Source organism: Rhinoderma darwinii, chromosome 4 (genome assembly GCF_050947455.1).
Source record: "Rhinoderma darwinii isolate aRhiDar2 chromosome 4, aRhiDar2.hap1, whole genome shotgun sequence".
NCBI classification, from domain to species: Eukaryota; Metazoa; Chordata; class Amphibia; order Anura; family Rhinodermatidae; genus Rhinoderma; species Rhinoderma darwinii.
In genome coordinates, this window is record NC_134690.1 from 292,471,109 (window position 1) to 292,493,920 (window position 22,812).

The 22,812-nt window shown below is 40.6% G+C and overlaps 1 protein-coding gene across 1 annotated transcript in view; it reads left to right on the forward strand.

The window, feature by feature from the left end:
- The first annotated feature begins 3,056 nt into the window (after positions 1–3,056).
- The window catches only part of LOC142760542 (protein unc-93 homolog A-like), a 162,462-nt gene continuing 142,706 nt past the window's right edge, over positions 3,057–22,812 (forward strand). The window contains exon 1 of the mRNA XM_075863734.1: positions 3,057–3,146. Within this exon, the coding sequence (XP_075719849.1) occupies positions 3,057–3,146 (90 nt within the window). The remainder of the gene's footprint in view (positions 3,147–22,812) is intronic.

Sequence of the window (22,812 nt, forward strand, 5' to 3'; positions counted from 1 at the left end):
CATAAGCTGATGCTCTGCCCATGGACTCCAGCACTGCTGCCAACCTCACTGTCATTGGCCATATATGGACAGTGACATTGGCAGCAGTAATGGCGTCCCCGAGCAGAGCATCACTGTCCGTATATGGACAGTGACGTTGGCAGCAGTTCTGGAGTCCCCACGCTGTTGCTCTGCTCGGGGACTCCAGTGATAGTAGACCCCTGAAGTCACTATCCATATATGGACAGTGACGTCGGCATCAGTAGTGGAGTCCCCGAGCCGAGTCACTGTCCATATATGGACAGTGACATTGGCAGCAATGCTGTAGTCCCCGGGCAGAGCATCAGCTGATGCTCTGCTCGGGGACTCCAGCGATAGGCAACCCCTGAAGTCACTGTCCTTAAATGGACAGTAATGTCGGCCGCAGTACTGGAGTCTCCGGGGACTCCATAGAGGAAACCCCTGGAATCACTGTCTATATATGGAGCATAAGCTGATGCTCTGCTCGGGGACCCCAGCGATAGGGAACCCCTGAAGTCACTGTCCATATATGGACAGTGACATTGGCAGCAGTACTGGAGTCCCCCGAGGAGAGCATCAGGTGATGCTCAGGGACTCCAGCGATAGGAAACTCCTGAGGTCACTGACCAAATGTCGGGAGCAATGCTGGAGTCCCGAGCAAAGCGCTAGCTGATGCTCTGCTCGAGGAAACCAGCAATGGGCAATGTGACAGCCCCTTGCGGTCATGGACTTCCTGGAACAGTTCACCGGGTTTGACCGGCACCATTTAGTACCAAATTTTTCATTAAAGTATATTAGTAAGTGACTTAGTTTTACACAAAAATTAATTCAAAGCAATTTTTGGCCCCCGGATAACCCCTTAGTGAGCTGAGCACTAAGTGGTTAAAGATGCCATATTATTGGCAGAGATCAAAAACACTTACTTCTTACTCACGCACGCAAGAGAATCTATATCATTACCCATACATGGGAGGCTCAAAAATTTGTCATAAGAGGCACCATAACCAAACATGGCACCAGGTTAAAGAGAGTAAAATCATTTAAAATGTATTTGCTTCTTCAACAGTCCACATCATAGAAACTATACATAAACTAAAGATGTCTCCTTCATTCAAAGACTAGGGACGGGCTGAGATCCCTCTTAGACCAAAAACGTATGCGCCTCAGCGACCAATTTAAAATATACTTTTATGATTACTCCGTTAAGTGTGGTCGGCAGTTGTCCCGTTTACTCCACGCCTGTAATTCTACCACATACATTTCACATAAAAAATCTGATAGAGTTGATACTGACAATGCAGCTGAAATACTGGAAGTCTTTAGTTCATAATAACCATGCCTTTATGCCATTAAAGGACAATTTATGGATACAAACCTCCAGTTCCGTACTACGTGCATAGAGGAATACACAGAGGAAACAGTTCTCTCCCTTCCTAGAGAATGAAGCTAAGGAATCCTAAGTGAAAGACTTTTTTTGATTCAGAAATTAAACTACCACTTCTGGGAAAAGTCCAGTGTCAGATGGCTTTACCCCAGGATTCCACAAATGATTCCACAAATGATTCCAGAAACAGCTCATACCTTTTTTCACAAACGTTTTTAACTCCCTATCTGAGGACACTCCCCTCGTTACCCAACTCCTGGACATACGTACATATCAGTGTATTGATGAAACCAAGCAAAGACGAATCCATCTCTTCTTATTACAGACCCATCTGACTACTTAATGTAGACACAATGTTGTTCTCCAAAACTCTTGCAAACACAATGGCACCACTTCTCCCCTCGATCGTACACACAGATCAGGTGGGGTTTGTCAGCGGAAGAGAAGCATGAGATAATACAAATAAAACATTGCTCTTGATGTCTAGGGCCAGAGTTCAGTCATGTCCTTTCTGCCTATTCTCAGTAGTCGCAGAGAAAGCCTACATTGGAGCTTTATGACAGCCACACCTAAGCAAATTAGTATATGCCAAAGATTCTTAAAGGGGTTTTCCAGCCAGTAAAAATGGATGGCCTATCCTCAGGATAGGCCAACAATAGTTGATGGGTTGGGGTCAGACTCCTGGGACCCCCACCGATCAGCTGTTTAAGAGAACCAATCAAAGAGAATGAATATGTGTCAGCTCACCTATGTAATCGTATTGCTCTAAGACTTTCTATACTTGCAACAAAAACTGTTATACTCTAAACTCGTTTGTCTATTATTAGTCCCTGTAAGGCGTTACATTTAGTTAATCTTTGTCAAAATCAATAAAAGTTGATTAAACATAATGTCTAAGATGTGAAAATCTCTTTAATGGCTCATGAACATGGCCCTCATATAGCTTAGTTTTGAAGAGCTGCATTGAGGTCTTTACTGTACCTTTGTATGCTTCCAACTCTACACTGAGGAGTTCAGAGGTAGTTTTTTTCATATGGAATCCGTAAGAAAAATATCTTGGCGTGTTCCATTGGATACCGTATGTACAGAGGTATTCTGCCATATCAGCATTTCTTCTAGAGGAAAATATCTCTGTACATATGGAATGCATACGGCACTGGGCTATGCTGTGTGCTTGACCCTAAGGCTGACTATTGATTAGTGTCCTCTGTGATCTATTCTTATATCTAATGCTTTATAGTAACCTGCAATCAAAGTGTTGAGGCTGGCCATCTGCTGCTGCTGACACTCCTTATATGTGTATTTAATACTACTTAAGCCTTATCTTAATAATATACATATGCAATGGGCATGTAAATAAGAGTATCAGTTTAGTTTGTAACACTGTAATGTAAGAGACTCTATTTGAAAAGTTTATCACATCTAGGTAGAAAGGGTGATCGCTACATATAAACTAGTATAAACTTTGATTCAGGTGGAATTGGAGAGACCCAGGACCACATAAGCACCCGTCAAAGCTGGACAAAATAGTTCTTAGTGGAAAGAAGTACCGGTATGCACTGGAATATTTTAAAAGTCAATTACCACTTTATTATTTCAGACTTAATCTAAAGGAGGAAACATACTGTACTTTATGCCAGTAGCACTCTATGGTGTGCTGAAGTACTCAACAATGGAAATAAAACACTTAAAGAATATTATAATTGCTGCGTGTGGATTTTTGTTCCTATTTACAGCATTTGGAGGACTACAAACTTTACAGGTAATATTTATGCTTATGAGCTCTTCATTCTCCTGTTAAATAGCTTTTAATATGTTGGCTTAGTTTGTTTGTTTGTTTGTTTGTTTGTTTGTTTGTTTGTTTGTTTGTTTGTTTGTTTGTTTGTCTGTTTGTTTAGGAGCAGAAACGTAGTATTGCCTTTCCCAAACTATAAACAATGTGGCACATTAGTAAATGTGTTCAATGTTCTGCAAAATAGAGCAATAGTAATAAAATTGTCAGAATCGTTTCAGTCAGAGAGAACTGGATGATTGGAAAAGACACTGGGGAATCAAAGCATTTATTTACTTCACAGCTAAGGGTGGAAGATGCCTTGCTTGAGAAACTCTTTGATTGCTGTAACTTTAGATTATCCATTCTCTGTAACATCATTGTGTGAATTATGATGTGACATCACTGTGCACATCAATCCATGTAATGAATGTCACATCACTTTGTGCATTATGGAAGGATACATGTCACAGAGTGAAGATCAAAATAATAATAATAAACTTTTCATGTTGTGAACTCGCTTTTGCTATGGGGCCCCATGATTATTAGTAATGCCCCTGGCTTTAGCCCTTACAAAATAAGTACTGATATCTTTTTAAAGAAAAAATTTAAGTAAATGTGTCAAGTAGATCACTTGGCACATAAGCATCAGTTCATGAGTACATATTGCTACAAAACCATAGTTGGCTGTTTTGTTATGTGATAGCTGCCAAGAAAGAATCACATTTCAACATGTTATCCCAGTAACCCTCAGTAATCCTGCTGACAGGTAGAACCGGTTTAAGAAGATGGAATGCCCTTGGTAAAAAGTATATAAATATATATATGTGTGTGTGTGTGTGTGATTGAGCAGGCTCAGTGGGGGGGAAATGTGATACACAGCTGCCACCCCGCTGCAACGGTTGGGTTAACCTTTGTGATGCTTCAATCAATAGTGAACACGGCATCATATGGGAGGGTGGCTCCATTTGCTACCAATTCTCAGCCCTGGTAACAGTGATTGCCAATTAGTTATGCCAAGCTGGGCCAGCTCTTGCACACGACTGAGATTAGGCCGTGAAAAACGGTCTGTTTGTCGGCCAGATCTCCCGGCCCAACCACAGTACAGGTGAACGGGACTCCTGGCATCATAGACATTTATGATGCTAGGAGTCCCTGCCTCCCCACAGATCTGCTGTTCCATACAGTATCATTTTGTTAAGTACAGAACAGCTGTTCCATGGGGAGGCAGGGACTCCTAGGAAATCCGGCTGATACACGGAATGTTTTTCACGGCCCGATCTCGGTCGTGTTCAAGAGCTGTATCTAAACTCCCCAGGCTGTCCCATGAGAATTGCTTTTAGGACATACCAGAGTTAGGCCCTAACAGCTGTTATTTTGCATGTACAGGCAGTTATTAGTTAGAATACATATTGTAGGTATTTCAAAGTATCATTATTAAAATAAAAAAAACTTACCCTTAAAAGACGTGACTCATTTTGGTCTTGAAGAGAGCTTATTTTTCCAATTTTGCCTCACTGCATTCTGAGAGCCATAACTTTCCTTTTTTTGGCATAGTTTTTCGGTACATAACATTTAGCATTAAATCTACATTGTGTTTTTAAGCGGAATATGTAAAAATTTAATTTCGCTATTGTTGTTTTTGTATATTTTTTTAACCTGTGTTTTCCAAAATTTTTAAGCTTTATTTACTTTTTTTTATTCAACTAAGGGTCTTTTGCTTTACAATTTCAGTTCTTGTATTTTAATGCATTGAAATACTTATCTTAATGGATGTAAAATGCACAGGTAGCTATTAGAGGGATTACACAGGACACTCCTGGGAGCTTTTGTTATGCTTAGTGCTGTCCCTTAAAACTGTCCGCAATGGCAATCTGTATCGCTGGTCTGACAATTAGATATATAAAAATAACCCTCCTTCCTTGTGATGTTTCAATCGCTATCGACAGCGTAACAGTTAAAGGCCGGGGGCTTTAGGTTGATCGCTCAGGTATAGCTGCTGTGTGAGGCTGGGTGATAAGTACATGCTCCAAGGGGCATAAAACAACAAGATAGAAAGTGTTTGGAGAATGACTTAAAGAAACCCCTCAAAATAAAAAAACAAGACCTCACACAGCAACATCAGCAAAAAAGTAATTAATTGAACACCAACACTAGAACAAATCCCAGTTACATCATCATAATTTACTTTACCATGCTGCCTCACTTTTACTAATTTTGATCGCAGTAGAGCAGTGTAAGATTATCACAATAAATCACACACCCAACTATGTAATCATAACATAATCATAACAGAGCCATATTTCAACACACACAATTGTGAAATTATCACAAAAGAGGCAAGTCTATGTATGAGCCAACATCTAAATTAAAACTCATACTACTGTGACTCATAATAGACAATATAAAAATAAATCACATCACATCCCTAAATGAATGCGTTGGTATAAACAATATACGGAAGTGCATACAGTACAGAACCTCACTAGATGCCTGCTGGGATAGCCTACAGTGAAAAGAAATTCTAAGCTGGATATACACATAAAATAGTAACACTTTAGTTCTGTCGAATGCTACCTCTCCCAACCCCTCCATAAACAATGAGCCAAGCATGCAATTCTATTAAATAGAAGAGAAGTAAGCAAGCCAATGATGGACATTTCCTGACATTAAAGGATCGGTCATGTGGACAGTGGTATAGCTACGCTTTACTTCACCTGCGGCAAAGATTCAGTTTAACATCCATCTACCCTAAAATTTTACTGCATTGGTGCTCCACTGTAATTAAATATAAAATAAAGTATTTTTTTATTTATTTAATGGGCGAATTTATATAAATTGCTGTAGCAAAAGTTTCAGTATAACTTGCAATTTATGTGTTTAAACCTCTGCTCATTCTGGGATTAGAAGTCCAGTGGGTGGTCCTAATCATTATTAATATATCATCTATCTCTGTAGTCACAATTATGTCAATCACTGTGTAGGACCGTCCACTGGACTACTAAACCCAGAATCAGGAGAGGTTTAAGTGCATAAATGACAAGTTACTGTATACTGAATCTTGTAATCCAAAAATATATATCAACCTGCTCACCTACTTCTGCTCTATAACATGCTGCCCGTAGAGGGACTGTGTTCCCTGTAATAACCTATAATCAAAATTTCTGCTTATAAATACATTTTATTTGTTTTAGCAATTTTATATCTGGTTCCTTCTTATTTAAAAGCAAGAACCACTTTACTTGGGAACCTCCTGGTTTTTTCTTTAAACATAAATTTAATTTGTTTTGGAGAAACAATCTTACGTTCTGATTCAATATGTACATAAAAGCATTTTGTATGCTTAGTTTGTTCTATATGTCACACATCGTAATAAATGCTATGCTCTCCTGGTGTTATAGAATAACAGGGTTTACACAATAAACAAGTGAACTTGGGAAACTCTTCATGCCATCGCATTCTTCAGGTAATTGTCCTGCCCTCATAAGGCAGGAAGCTGTACATCATCATTTCCAAGGGGCATCTCAAGGCTTAGAAACTATGTGGAGTACCACAAGGGTTTCTTACCACTGGTGATCTACTAAAATAAGATATGCCTGCCTGGCATGTGTGTGGTACATCACTTTCCATATTAAAGGCCCCTTCACATGTTAAGATATAACAAACCACTGATGAACAATTGGTGGCTTGAAAAATCTGTAGTGAGAATCACTGCTGGCATTTCCATGCATGGAATCTCCTCCCAGCTGGCATGTAGTGTCATTTCTGCTTAGCAAGATCTTTTGAGAAAGCATAATTTGTTGCTAGTTGAGCAGCGGAAGCAACACCATATCATTTTGAACTTCTTTATTCATAGCAGGTATAACATCCAGGCCAGATCCAAATATTATGGATCTGGTGGTCACCGTAGTGTCGCATGACATCGTATCAACATCCACAGGTAGTGATAGAAGCAGTCTGTAACAACTGGTCACAGTCCTTACAAAGTACAGAGTTCTCCATAAAGCACTGCTTCTTTAACCCCTTAACATTTCGCTCAGTACTACTACCTCGAGCTGAGCCCATTGTTTGCACTCAGCTCAGTAACAGTATGCCAAGTCTTTAATCAGGCACCAATTTTCCCCACCACGTGTATGAGCTGTAATAACTGCTAGGAACAAAAGAGATGCAGTGATCCAGCGCCAAGTAATTTAAAAGGAAACAAGGTTCCAATTTTATTTCAAAACTTCTTTAAAAAAAAATCACATTCAAGGGTGGTTAGCAATATTAAATTGTGTCTACGCGTTTCAGACAACGCTTGTGTCTTTATTCATGGCTTATCATGAATAAGGACACAAGCGTTGTCCGAAACGCGTAGGCACAATCTAAATAAAATTGGAACCTTGTTTCCTTTTAAATTACATGGCGCTGGATCACTGCTTTTCTTTTGTTCCTTACTGATTCAACCGTGTGTCGTCACGGGAATCCGAGCGCAGTCCGCACTGAAGACCTGCTATTGGTGAGCTGGAGGATTTCTTCAACATTTTTTTCTGTAATAACTGCTGTTTCGGACTATTGTTTAGTCAGTCTCATGCTATTGGTTAGTCAGTGACTATTGACCAATAACCGCAATTGCTGGCGTCAGATGCTGCTGCTACTACCTGCACCTGTCCTGAACTTCTCTGTTGTGGTTAGAGAGTCGTTCAGAGTGGGTGTTGAGCATTTTTCTTTCTGATTATCCTTCCTCCCATCCTTCTTCACTTCCCACTCATGTCCTCCTCCTCCTTGTGTGCTCTTTGTGTCCAACTTGTCGACCCCAGGATTTTGGTCGGTGATCTCCTATCACTGATCATTTATCAGTCTACAGAGCCACATCCTTTGGTCTGCGGTTAATTCTTTCTTTTTCTTAACTTGGAAAACTATATATATATATATATATATATATACACTTATAATATATATATATGTATATATATATATATATATATATATATATATATATATATATATATACTAGCTCTGTCAAATGGCCACACGAAAGCTTCTTTCAAGTAAATATTACAGTTAGGTCCAGAATTATTTCGACAGTGACACTAGTTTTGGTATTTTAGCTGTTTTCACCCCTCCTTACAAACATTCTTGTGAATAAGGCCAAAATCCTGGTGCGCTTGTAAACAATGTTTTTATCTAGTAATAGCAGTTACTCTTCAACGAGCTATTGAAATTGGTGGTGAAATGATGCAGAACATATTTTAGAAAGTTATAAAGCTTTTAGTTTAAAGAGGCTCTGTCACCACATTATAAGTGGCCTGTCTTCTACATAATTTGATTGGCGCTGTAATTTAGATTACAGCAGTGTTTTTTATTTAGAAAAACGATAATTTTTTACAGTGTTATGACCTATTTTAGCTTTATGCTAATGACTTTCTTAATAGACAACTGGGCGTGTTTTACTTTTTGACCAAGTGGGCATTGTGGAGAGAAGAACTGGCGTAGCTATAGGGGTTGCAGCGGTTGCAATTGCGACCGGGCCCCAAAGCCAGGGGGGCCCACAGCCCCCCGCACCACATCAATAAAAAGTTACTATAGTAACTCGGGCCGAGGGCCCCTGTTACTATAGTAACATACTTTACTTACCTTCCTGGTTCCGGATCGCAGCGGAGGTCCTGACGTCAAGCGCTGTGCGCAGCGCATGATGTCACAGCGCTATGTGCCGCGCACAGCATCGAGACGACAGAACTCCCGCCGCGGCCGAAGAGGAAGGTAAGGTTAGCCCTGACTGGCGGGGTCCGACTCCCGGGACCCGCCAATCAGCTGTTTTGAAGGGGCCGCAGCACTCGTACGAGAGCTGCCCCCCCGTCATTCCGGTCACACTGTGAATCCGTGTCGGCGATTCACAGTGTGGGCGAGTAGTGAAATGAAGGGGAAGCAGCTCTCGTACGAGTGCTGCGGCCCCTTCAAAACAGCTGATTTGCGGGTCCCGAGAGACACATCAGCTATTGATGGCCTATCCTGAGGATAGGCCATCAATGTTTAGGGACTGTACAACCCCTAAGCCTACGATGTAGCAGGCTTAGGGGGCCCATGAGACAGGATCACAGATTGTGTGATCCTGTCTGCTGGGCCCTGTATCTAAGCCAATCACATGGTAGGCTTAGATACATGGCCCATGCGTGATCCTGTCTGCTGGGCCCTGTATCTAAGCCAATCACATGGTAGGCTTAGATACATGGCCCATGTGTGATCCTGTCTGATGGGCCCTGTATATAAGCCTACCACACTGTAGGTTTAGATACAGGGCCCCAGCACACAGTAATCTTATACTGTATAAGATTACTGTCTGCTGGACCCTGTATCTAAGCCTACGTTGTGGTAGGCTTAGATACAGGGTCCCACAGACAGTATCACACATGGGCCCTGTATCTAAGCCTAACACACGTGTTACTAATAATTTTTTGTGTGTTTTCTTACAGGTTCGGTCGTTGGACTACGTCGGATTCCAGGACTACTTCGATGACAGCTTTTTTTTTATTATCAATAATATGGTTAATGAGGGCTGTGTGGGTTTTTTTTTTATTTCAATAAAATATTTTTTCTATGTCTATGTGTTTTTTTTTTAAACTATATTACTACCGCCTTAGTAATGGCCGCCGGCTGATTGACAGCATCCATTGCTAAGGCGGGGCTTAGTGTTAGCCGATGCACAGGCTAACACTAACCCCCTTTATTACCCCGGTACCCACCGCCACCAGGGGTGCTGGGAAGAGCCGGGTACGATCCAGTACCTGACCATCTGTAGTGATGGTCGGCCACTGGGGTGGCCGCAGGCTGGTATTATCAGGAGGGGAAAGGCCAAAAACAGTGGCCCTTCCTACCCTGGTGATGCTAGGCTGCTGCTGCTTTATTGTATCTGGCTGGTTATGAAAAATGGGGGGGACCCCACGTCATTTAAAAAAAAAAAAAATAAAATAATTGGAAAGAACGATGTGGGGTCCCCCCCAATTTTCAGAACCAGCCAGATACAACACAGCAGCAGCAGGCAGCATTACAAGGGTGGGAAGGGCCACTGTTTTTGGCCTTCGCCAGCCTAATACTACCAGCCTGCGGCCGCCCTGGTGCCTGACCGTCACTACAGATGGACAGGTACTGGTTCGTACCCGACTCTTTCCAGTACTCCTGGTGGCAGTGGGTACCGGGGTAATAATGGGGGTTAGTGTAGCCTCTGCACTGGCTAACATTAAGCCTCGCCTTAGTAATGGAGGTTGTCAATCAGCCAGCAGCCATTACTAAGGCGGTGATAATAAAGTTTAAAAAGATACAAGCACATAGAAAAAATATTTTATTGAAATAAAAAAACACAACCCTCATAAACCATTTTATTGAGAATAAAAAAAACGCCGTCATTGAAATTGTCCTCGAATCCGAAGTCCAAGAACCGAACCTGTAAAAAAAACACAAACACACAAAAATAATCAGTAACACATAAAGAAGCAAAATTATTATTCTTACCTATCCTGGGTCCAGCGCTGGAGACGCAATGTCAGCCCTGTATCTAATCCAATCATGTGTGATACTGTCTGCTGGGCCCTGTATCTAATCGTATCTTGTGTGATACTGTCTGCTGGGCCACTGTATTTAATCCTATCATGTGTGTTACTGTCTGCTGAGCCACTGTATCTAATCCTATCATGTGTGATACTGTCTGCTGGGCCACTGTATCTAATCCTATCATGTGTGATACTGCCTTCTGAGCCACTGTATCTAATCCTATCATGTGTGATACTGTCTGTTGAGCCACTGTATCTAATCCTATCCATAGTTTATAGGGTCGTAGTGCTATAGATATGCTATGCTATCTCATATACACACTTTTTTTTGGGCGGACACATATGTATTGGGGCTATTTCCCTGACATTTTAAGCCCTGAGGGTATGTTCACACGGCAGCGTCTGTTACGGCTGAAATTACGGTGCTGTTTTCAGGAGAAAACAGCACCGTAATTTCAGCCGTAATGGCATGTGCAGGCGTCTTTCACTGGGTCCATTACGGATGTAATTGGAGCTGTTTTTCTATGGAGTCCATGGAAAACGGCGCCATTTACGTCTGAAGAAGTGACAGGCACTTCTTTGACGCAGGCGTCTTTTTTACGCGCCACCTTTTGACAGCGGCGCGTAAAAAAAAATGACCGTCGGCACAGAACATCGTAAGACCCATTCAAATGAATGGGCAGATGTTTGCCAACGTATTTGAGCCGCATTTTCGGACGTAATTCAATGCTAAAACACCCGAATTACGTCCGTAAATAGGGTGTGTGAACCCAGCCTTAGTGACGCCCCGGCTGCTAGTGCTGCATTGTTGGGTCACTTAGGAGACCCAGCGATGCAGCTGAAAGCTGCGGACCGTCGGCCATGAGAAGTTTGCGGGGGGGGGCCCAGTAAGAATTTTTGCATCGGGCCCATGAGCCTTTAGCTACGCCCCTGGAGAGAAGTGTATGACGCTGACCAATCAGCGTCATACACTTCTCTCCATTAATTTACTCTGCACATAGTGATCTTACTAGATCACTATGTGCAGCCACATACTCACACACTAAGGTTACTGAGTGTCTTGAGAGTTAATAGACAATTTCCAGCAAGGACGCGATGTCTATTCACAATCCCGACACTTCGCCAACGTTTGTGTGGGATTTACAGCACAGCAAGCGTAATCTCGCGAGATTACGCTGTAAATTACAGTTTACAGCGAGATTACGCTTGCTGTGCTGTAAATCACACGGTAACTTTACCGAAGTGTCAGGATTGTGAATAGACATCACGTCTTGGCTGGAGGCGATGTCTATTAACTCTCAAAACACTTCAGTAACGTGTGTGAGTATGTGGCTGCACATAGTGATCTAGTAAAACCACTATGTGCAGAATAAATGAATGGAGAGAAGTGTATGACGCTGATTGGTCACTGATTGCTCAGCGTCATACACTTCTCTCCACAACGCCCACCTGGTCAAAAAGTAAAACACGCCCAGTTGGGCATTAAGAAAGTCATTAGCATGAAGCTAAAATAGGTCATAACTCCGTCAAAAATGATTGTTTTTATAAATAAAAAACACTGATGTAATCTACATTACAGCGCCAATCACATTATGTAGTAGCCTCTTTAACCCCTTCCCGCTGCGGCCACTTTTGTCTTTCGCAACAGGCTTATTTTTCAAATCTGACATCTCATTTTATGTAGTAATGACTTTGGAATGCTTTTACTTATCAAAGCGATTCTGAGATTGTTTACTCGCGACACATTGGACTTTATGTTACTGGTAAAATGTGGTTATTACACTCAGTATTTAATTGTGAAAAACACCAGAATTTTGTGAAAAATTTGAATTTTTATTAGTCTAAATGTATCTGCCTGTAAGAAAAATAGTTATCCCACGCAAAATAGTTGCTAATGAACATTTCCCATATGTCTACTAAAGATTGGCATTGTTTTTTGAACATCCATTTATTTTTCTAAGACGTTACAAGGCTTAGAACTTTAGCAGAAATTTCCCACATTTTCATGAAAATTTCAAAGGCTATTTTTACACAGGACAAATCAGTTCTAAAGTGGCTTTGAGGGGCCTTTCAATACAAACCCCCAAAAATCACCCCATTTTTAAAACGGCAGCCCTCAACATTTTCTTAACCCTTTAGGTGTTTCACAGGAATTAAAGCAATTGTTAAAGAAATTTACAAATGTCATTTTTTTTTTTTTGCAGAAATTCATTATTATTGATTCTTTTTCTGTAACACAGAAGGTTTTACCAGAGAAACGCAACTCAATATTTATTGCCCAGAATTTGCAGTTTTTAGAAATATCCCACATGTGGCCCTAGTGGGCTAATGGACTGAAATACAGGCCTTAGAAGCAAAGGAGCACCTGGAGCATTTTTGGGGGTTCTTTTAATTAGATTATATTTTAGGCATCATGTCATGTTTGAAGATGTCTTGTGATGCCAAAATAAAGGAAACACCCCAAGTAAGACCCCATTTTGTAAACTATACCAACAAGGAATTTATCTAGGTGTGTAGTGAGCATTTTGACCCCACATGTGTTTCATAGCTTTTATTGGAATTGGGCAGTGAAAATGAAAAAAAAAAAAAATTCTTCAATAAGTCGTAGCTTTAGCTAAAAAATATTTCATTTTCTCAGCAAATAAAGGAAAATAAGGATCCCAACATTTGTAAAGCAACTTCTCCAGAGTATGGAAATACCTCATATGTGGTCATACCTGCTGTTTGGGCACACAGAAGAGCTCAGAAGGGAAGGAGCACCATTTTGCTTTTGGAGCACAGATTTTGCTGGATTGGTTTCTTGGCACCATGTCGCTTTTGCAAAGCCCATGTGGGACCAAAACAGTGGAAACTCCCTAAATGTGTCTCAATTTTGCAAACTACACTTTGGCTCCACCGGTTTTTCATAGATTTTATTAGAATTGGGCAGTGAAAATATATATATATATTTTTTTCCAAAAAGATGTACACTACCGTTCAAAAGTTTAGGATCACTTAGAAATTTCCTTATTTTTGCAAGAAAAGCACAGTTTTTTTCAATGAAGATAACATTAAATTAATCAGAAATACACTCTATACATTGTTAATGTGGTAAATGACTATTATATCTGCAAACGTCTGGTTTTTAATGCAATATCTACATAGGTGTATAAAGGCCCATTTCCAGCAACCATCACTCCAGTGTTCAAATGGTACATTGTGTTTGCTAACTGTGTTAGAAGGCTAATGGAGGATTAGAAAACACTTGAAAAACCTTGTGCAATTATGTTAGCACCACTGTAAACAGTTTTGCTGTTTAGAGGAGCTATAAAACTGACCTTCCTTTGAGCTAGTTGAGAATCTGGAGCATTACATTTGTGGGTTCGATTAAACTCTCCAAATGGCTAGAAAAAGAGAGCTTTCATGTGAAACTTGACAGTCTATTCTTGTTCTTAGAAATGAAAGCTATTCCATACGAGAAATTGCCAAGAAACTGAAGATTTCCTACAACGGTCTGCACTACTCCCCTCAGAGGACAGCACAAACTGGCTCTAACCAGAGTAGAAAGAGAAGTGAGAGGCCCCGCTGCACAACTGAGCAACAAGACAAGTACATTAGAGTCTCTCGTTTGAGAAATAGACGCCTCACAGGTCCTCAACTGGCAGCTTCATTAAATAGTACCCGCAAAACGCCAGTGTCAAGGTCTACAGTTAAGAGATGACTCCGGGATGCTGGCCTTCAGGGCAGAGTGGCAAAGAAAAAGCCATATCTGAGACTGGCTAATAAAAGGAAAAGATTAATATGGGCAAAAGCACACAGAAATTGGACAGAGGAAGATTGGAAAAAAGTGTTATGGACAGACGAATCGAAGTTTGAGGTGTTTGGATCACACAGAAGAACATTTGTGAGACGCAGAACAACTGAAAAGATGCTGGAAGACTGCCTGACGCCATCTGTCAAGCATGGTGGAGGTAATGTGATGGTCTGGGGTTGCTTTGGTGCTGGTAAAGTGGGAGATTTGTACACGGTAAAGGGGATTTTGAATAAGGAAGGCTATCACTCCATTTTGCAATGCCATGCCATACCCTGTGGACAGCGCTTGATTGGAGCCAATTTCATCCTACAACAGGACAATGACCCAAAGCACACCTCCAAATTATGCAAGAACTATTTAGGGAAGAAGCAGGCAGCTGGTATTCTATCTGTAATGGAGTGGCCAGCGCAGTCACCAGATCTCAACCCCATAGAGTTGTTATGGGAACAGCTTGACCGTATGGTACGCAAGAAGTGCCCATCAAACCAATCCAACTTGTGGGAGGGCCTTCTGGAAACATGGGGTGAAATTTCTCCCGATTACCTCAGCAAATTAACAGCTAGAATGCCAAAGGTCTGCAATGCTGTAATTGCTTCAAATGGAGCATTCTTTGGCGAAAGCAAAGTTTGAAGGAGAAAATTATTATTTCAAATAAAAATCATTATTTCTAACCTTGTCAATGTCTTGACTATATTTTCTAGTCATTTTGCAACTCATTTGATAAATATAAGTGTGAGTTTTCATGGAAAACACAACATTGTCTGGGTGACACCAAACTTTTGAACGGTAGTGTAGCTTTAGTTCAAAGTTTTTCATTTTCTCAACAAATAAAAGGAGAAAAAGCACCCCAAAATTTGTAAATCTATTTCTCCCAAATACAGCAATACACCATATGTGGTCATAAATTGCTGTTTGGACACACGGCAGGGCTCAGAGGGGAAGGAGTGTAATTTGGTTTTTGGAGTGCAGATTTTGCTGAATTGGTTTCTGGACGCTATGTCGCATTTGCAAAGTCCCTAAGGTACTAGTACAGAGGAAACCCCCCAGAAGTGACCTCATTTTGGAAACTACACCCCTCAAGGTATTCACCTAGGGGTGTAGTTAACCCCGCATGTCTTTTCCTTAAATTAGTGTGCACTCGATGTTGCAGAGTTAAAATGGCAATTTTTCCTTAGATATGCCAATATGTGGTGCCCAGCTTGTGCCACCATGAAAATACAGCTCTCTAATTATTATGCTATGTTTCCGGGTTTTAGAAACACCCTACATGTGGCCCTAATCTTTTGCCTGGACATTTGACAGGGCTCAGGTGTGAAAGAGTACCATGCGAATTTGAGGCCTAATTTGGCGACTTACAAAATATTTGTTCTCAATTGCCAGAAGCTCTGGTGTCAAATAATAAAAGAAACCCCTGAGAAGTGACCCAATTTTGGAAACTGAACCCCTCAAGCCATTTATTAAGGGGTGTAGTGAGCATTTTTACACCACAGGTATTTTCCGTAAATGATTGCGCTGCAGATGGTGCAACGTAAAAATTGCAATTTTTCCCCATATATGCCATTTCAGTGGCAAATATGTTGTGCCCAGCTTGTGCCACTGGAGACATACATCCCAAAAATGTGTAAAAGGGTTCTTCCGGGTATGGCGATGCCATATATGTGGAAGTAAACAGCTGTTTGGGCAAAGTGTAGTGCTCAGTAGGGAGGGAACGCCATTTGGCTTTTGGATCGCGGATTTTGCTTGGTAGGAGTTTTACTGGTATTTGAGTTTATAATGTTGGGGCATATGTAAGCTGTGCGGAGTACATCAGGGTATAATAAGGTGGCATAATAATGGGGTTAAAATAACAATAAAATAATCCATAGATGTGTGTTACGCGGTGAAACAATCTTTTCTGCACAGGCAAGTGTCGTACTGATAGATGGTGTCGTTTCTTATCACCCTTTTGGTTCACACTCTGCACCTTTGCAGTTTGGGGAATTTTGCTGGGAACGTGTTGTCCTGGTATCATAGGGGCACCCTCGCTTTCAGCAGATATGTTTGAGCTCTTCCCTTCCTGGTTCCCTAATTGTAGGGCCTTGATAAATCGTCGCGGGTCCAGCTGTAGTTTTTATTGGTACCATTTTGGGGTACTTGTGATTTTTTGATCACTTTTTATCCTTTTTTTTGGGAGGCAAGGTGACCAAAAAACAGCAATTCTGGCATAGTTTTTTTAGTTTTTTTATATAACGTACACCATGTGTTATAAATGACATGTTAACTTTACTCTGTGGGTCAGTACGATTCTGGCGATACCTAATTTATAGCACTTTTTTATGTTTTACAACTTTTTGCACAATAAAATTACTTTTGTAAAAAGAATGTATTTTTTCTGTCGCCATGTTGTAAGAGCCATAGCATTTTTTTGTCGATGGAGCTGTATGAGGGCTTGTTTTTTCGTGAGACAAGTTATAGTTTATATAGGTATGATTTTTGGATACATGCCACTTTTTGATCACTTTTTACTCCAATTTTTGCCATTGTCTTTTAGGTTTTGTTTTTTTCAGCGTTCATTGCACGGGATAAATAACATAATATTTTCAGGCCATTACGGATGTGGCAATACCAAATATGTATGGTTTCTTTTTATTTATTTTCAATAATAAAGGACTTCATAAGGGAAAAAGGGTGATTGTGTTTTATTTTATTACTTGAAACTTTTATTTTATTTGCTTCAAAGTTTTTTTTTTACACCTTTTTTTAGTCCCGCTAGGGGACTTGAAGGTCCAACTGTTTGATTGCTGTTCTAATACATTGCACTACCTACGTATTAGAACTGTCAGTCTTTCATTGACAGCAAGCCGATTAGGCTACACCTCTGGACCCTGCCATTACACCAGGGTGTCAGCTGTAACATACAGCTGACACCCACCGCTGAAGCTGAGCCAGCGCCATCTTGCCGTCGGCTATGGAAGCCTTTTAGGCCCCGCATACGGGCGCATACTAGGAGGCTTCCATAGCTGGCAGACCGGGAGGCCAGAGTTAATCGACCAGATAAGACGCTAGCTCTGGTCCTGGTTGTTACAGCAGGGTGTCAGCTGTAACATACATCGGACACCCGGCGGTGATGGTGTGGGCTCAGCTCCTGAGCCCGCACTATCACTGTGACGTAACTGTACTGCGCTTTGCGGGAACCCCTTCTCGACAGCTCCGTATATATATGGCGGTTGTTAGGAAGGGGTTAACAATGATTCATATAGTTACATAAAATTGGAAAACAACATTAATTATGGAGAACTAATTAATTTTAAGATACAGTGCCACAGACTCACAAACTATCATTCTTACTAACATTGTAAGTTTCTAGCATATACTCTCTCAATTTTGTATATGTCAAACATGACTGGCCTGTATATATATATATATATATATATATATATATATATATATATATATATATATATGGTCCAAATACGAATGAACACAGCACTCCAAAACGCTATAAATTAGGCCATGTGCACGTTACCTAAAGGATGAATCACTTCCCCAACTAGAAGTATGTAGAAACCATAAGATCAAGTAAGGTCACCGGGACTTCAAGATTAATGAAAAATTGTGGATTTATTCACCTCAAGTGAGCAGCGACGTTTCGGTCCAGCACAGAACCTTTCTCAAGCTTGAGAAAGGTTCTCTGTTGGACGAAACGTCGCTGCTCACTCATGTCGACTAAATCCACCCTTTTTTCATTAATCTTGAAGTCCTGGTGCCGTTACTTGATCCTATGGTTTATATATATATATATATATATATATATATATATATATATATATATATATATATATGTATATATATATATATAATATGCTTGAGAAAGGCCCCATGGAGTAGGGATGAAACGTCGCATGTGGTGAATAAATCCACTTTTTTCACTATCAAGGTGTGCTGTCTCGTATTTTGAAAGAATTGACTATATATATGTATATATATATATATATGTATATATATATATATATATATATATATATATATAAATATATATCACTCCTTTTCATGGAAATACATCTTTTTGTAGGCCACCGGATCCTCAGGGTTTGGGCTGAATTACCGTACCAAAAATATGGTAAACAACTGTTCCATGTAAAATCCCCTCAAAAGACAAGACAGCACTGTATGTTCAGTCTCAGAGGTGACAAGCCTTTTTAACCATAAGATCTGTGAATCTGTGAAAATGCTTTTATTTAACCCCTTAACCCCTTGAGGACGCAGCCTAGTTTGGGCCTTAAGGCTCAGAGCCCATTTTTGAAATCTGACATATTTCACTTTATGTGGTAATAACGTCGGAATGCTTAAACCTATCCAAGCGATTCTGAGATTGTTTTCTCGTGACACTTTGGACTTCATATTCGTGGTAAAATTTGGTCGATATATTCAGTGTTTATTGGTGAAAAATTGCAAAATTTATAGAAAATTGAGAAAAAATAGCATTTTTCAGAATTTAAATGCATCTGCTTGTAAAACAGACAGTTATACCACCCAAAATAGTTACTAATTCACATTTCCCATATGTCTACTTTAGATTGGCATTGTTTTTTGAACATTATTTAATTTTTCTTGGACGTTACAAGGCTTAGAACATAAACAGCAATTTCTCTTTTTTTTTAAAGAAAATTTCAAAAGCCTTTTTATTAAGGTACCTGTTCAGTTCAGAAGTGGCTTTGAGGGGACTATGTATTAGAAACCCCCATAAAACACCCAATTTTAAAAACTAGACCCCTCAAAGTATTCAAAACAGCATTTAGAAAGATTTTTATCCCTTCAGCCATTTCACAGGAATTAAAGCAAAGTGGAGATGAAATTTGAAAATGTCATTTTTCTTGCTGAATTTCAATTTTATTACATTTTTTTTGTGTAACACAGAAGTTTTTACCAGAGAAACACTACTAAATATGTATTGTCCAGATTCTGCAGTTTTTAGAAATGTCCCACATGTGGCTCTAGTGCGCTCGTGGACTAAAACACAAGCCCCAGAAGCAAAGAAGCACCTAGTGCATTTTGAGGCCTCTTTTTTATTAGAATATATTTTAGGCAGCATGCCAGGTTTGAAGAGGTGTTGAGGTGCCAAAAGAGTAGGAATCCCCCAATAGTGACCCCATTTTGGAAACTACACCCCTCAAGGAATTCATTTATGGTTGTTGTTATCATTTTGACCACACAGTTTTTTCACAGCACCTAGTTAAATTGGGCTGTGAAATAAAAAAAATGTCATTTTTTTCAATAAGATGTAATTTGTGATCAAAATTTCCTATTTTCACAGGAAACAAAATACCCCATTTTGTTGCCCAATTTGTCCTGAGTGTGGCAGTACCCCATTTGTGGTGATAAACTGCCGTTTGGGCCCATGGGAGGGCTCAGAAGGAAAGGAGCGCTATGTGTTTGTTGGAGTCCAGATTTTGCTGGATTGGTTTTCGGGTGCCATGTCGCATTTGCAGAGCCCCAGAGGCATCAAAGCAATGGAAACCGACCAGAAGTGACCCCATTTTGGAAACTACACCCTTCAAACAATTCATTTATGGGTAATGTGACTATTTAGACCCCATAGTTTCTTCACAGAACTTATTTGAATTGGGCTGGGAATTTTTTTTAAAATAATTTTTTCCAATAATATGTAGTTTCAGCTCAAAATTTCTTATTTTCACAAGAAATAAAATACTCAATTTTGTTGCCCAATTTTACCTGAGTGTAGCAATACCCCATTTGTGGTGGTAAACTGCCGTTTGGGCCCATGGGAGGGCTCAGAAGGAAATGAGCGCTATGTGTTTGTTGGAGTCCAGATTTTGCTGGATTGGTTTTCAGGTGCCATGTCGCATCAGCAGAGCCCCAGAGGTATCAAAGCAATGGAAACCCACCACAAGTGACCCCATTTTGGATACTACACCCCTCAAGGAATTCATTTATGGGTGTAGTGACCATTTTGACTCCACAGTTTTTTCACAGAACTTATTTGAATTGGGCTGGGAATTAAAACAAAATTATTTTTTTCCAATAATATGTTGTTTTGGCTGAAAATTTCTTATTTTCACAAGAAATAAAATACCCCATTCTATTGCCCAATTTGTCCTGAGTGCAGCAATGCCCCATTTGTGGTGGTAAACTGCCGTTTGGGCCCATGGGAGGGCTCAGAAGGAAATGAGCGCTATGTGTTTGTTGGAGTCCAGATTTTGCTGGATTGGTTTTCAGGTGCCATGTCGCATTTGCAGAGCCCTAGAGGCATCAATGCAATGGAAACCCACCAGAAGTGACCCCATTTTGGAAACTACACCCTTCAAACAATTCATTTATGGGTAATGTGACTATTTAGACCCCATAGTTTCTTCACAGAACTTATTTGAATTGGGCTGGGAATTTTTAAAAAAATAATTTTTTCCAATAATATGTAGTTTCAGCTCAAAATTTCTTATTTTCACAAGAAATAAAATACTCAATTTTGTTGCCCAATTTGTCCTGAGTGTAGCAATACCCCATTTGTGGTGGTAAACTGCCGTTTGGGCCCATGGGAGGGCTCAGAAGGAAAGGAGCGCTATGTGTTTGTTGGAGTCCAGATTTTGCTGGATTGGTTTTCAGGTGCCATGTCGCATTTGCAGAGCCCTAGAGGCATCAATGCAATGGAAACCCACCAGAAGTGACCCCATTTTGGAAACTACACCCTTCAAACAATTCATTTATGGGTAATGTGACTATTTAGACCCCATAGTTTCTTCACAGAACTTATTTGAATTGGGCTGGGAATTTTAAAAAAAATACATTTTTTCCAATAATATGTAGTTTTAGCTCAAAATTTCTTATTTTCACAAGAAATAAAATACTCAATTTTGTTGCCCAATTTGTCCTGAGTGTAGCAATACCCCATTTGTGGTGGTAAACTGCCGTTTGGGCCCATGGGAGGGCTCAGAAGGAAATGAGCGCTATGTGTTTGTTGGAGTCCAGATTTTGCTGGATTGGTTTTCAGGTGCCATGTCGCATCTGCAGAGCCCCAGAGGTATCAAAGCAATGGGAACCCACCAGAAGTGACCCCATTTTGGATACTACACCCCTCAAGGAATTCATTTATGGGTGTAGTGACCATTTTGACTCCACAGTTTTTTCACAGAACTTATTTGAATTGGGCTGGGAATTAAAACAAAATTATTTTTTTCCAATAATATGTTGTTTTGGCTGAAAATTTCTTATTTTCACAAGAAATAAAATACCCCATTCTATTGCCCAATTTGTCCTGAGTGCAGCAATGCCCCATTTGTGGTGATAAACTGCCGTTTGGGCCCATGGAAGGGCTCAGAAGGAAAGGACCACCATTTGGCCTACTGGGGATTTTTTTGGTGCAAAGTCATGTATGCAGAAGCCCCTGAGGTACCAGTACAGTTAAAACCCCCAAGAAGTGACCCCATTTTAAAAACTACACCGTTGAGGCATTCATCTAGAGTTGTAGTGAGCATTTTGACCGGAGACAAACACTCCATAAACTGTAATGTGGGTTCTCACGGGTACGTCAATACCCTACATGTGGCTGTTATCAGCTGCCTAGGCACGCAGCAGGGCTCAGAAGGGAAAGACGAGGGGGGATAAGCTGTGCGGAGGGCATCAGGTAAGTAAAACTGGGGTAGATTAAAAATCAAGGGATCTATGATAAATTTTGAAGCACTCTTTCATACCTAGCCTTCGTTTTTCGGGACATGTGTCACATTGGTATATTGTGTCCTTCCTTATCCCCCTCTTATAGCAGACTGTGTACCTCTTTTGACTTTTTCCTTTCTTGCCAGTTTGGGGAACTTCTCCTGGAAAGTGTTGCCCTGGTACGATGCGTGTGGCCCCGCTTCCAGAAGTACTGGGTGCCCCCCCTTCTTGGTCCCTAAAAATTAGTTTCTTGATAACCACCTCTTGAAATTCCAGGAAAGTTCCCATCTGGCCTGTACATCAATGTAGCACGTACGCGTTGTGCAATGCCATCTGTATGATGTGCCCGGCCAGCTTCTTATACCACACCGCATGGTGCTGTAGGGCTTCAGGGCTTGATCTGACAACTCCACCCTTCCCATGTACCTATTGTAGTCCAGGATGCAGTCTGGTTTGGGGGTCTCTGTACTGGTACCTCGTCCTGGTACATGGGTACTGGTGTGACATCTCTCATGTACTTGACACACAATTTGTTGCTGCTAGATTGTGCCCTGCACTCACCCCTTCTGAGTGTTTGCCCAAGCAGAGTCTTAGGGAGGCCTCTCAGATTTCTTCTAGCAGTGCCGCATGCCACAGTACTTCTGGAAGCGAGGCAGTTGAAGAGTGGGACGCTGGTATAAAAATTATCCAG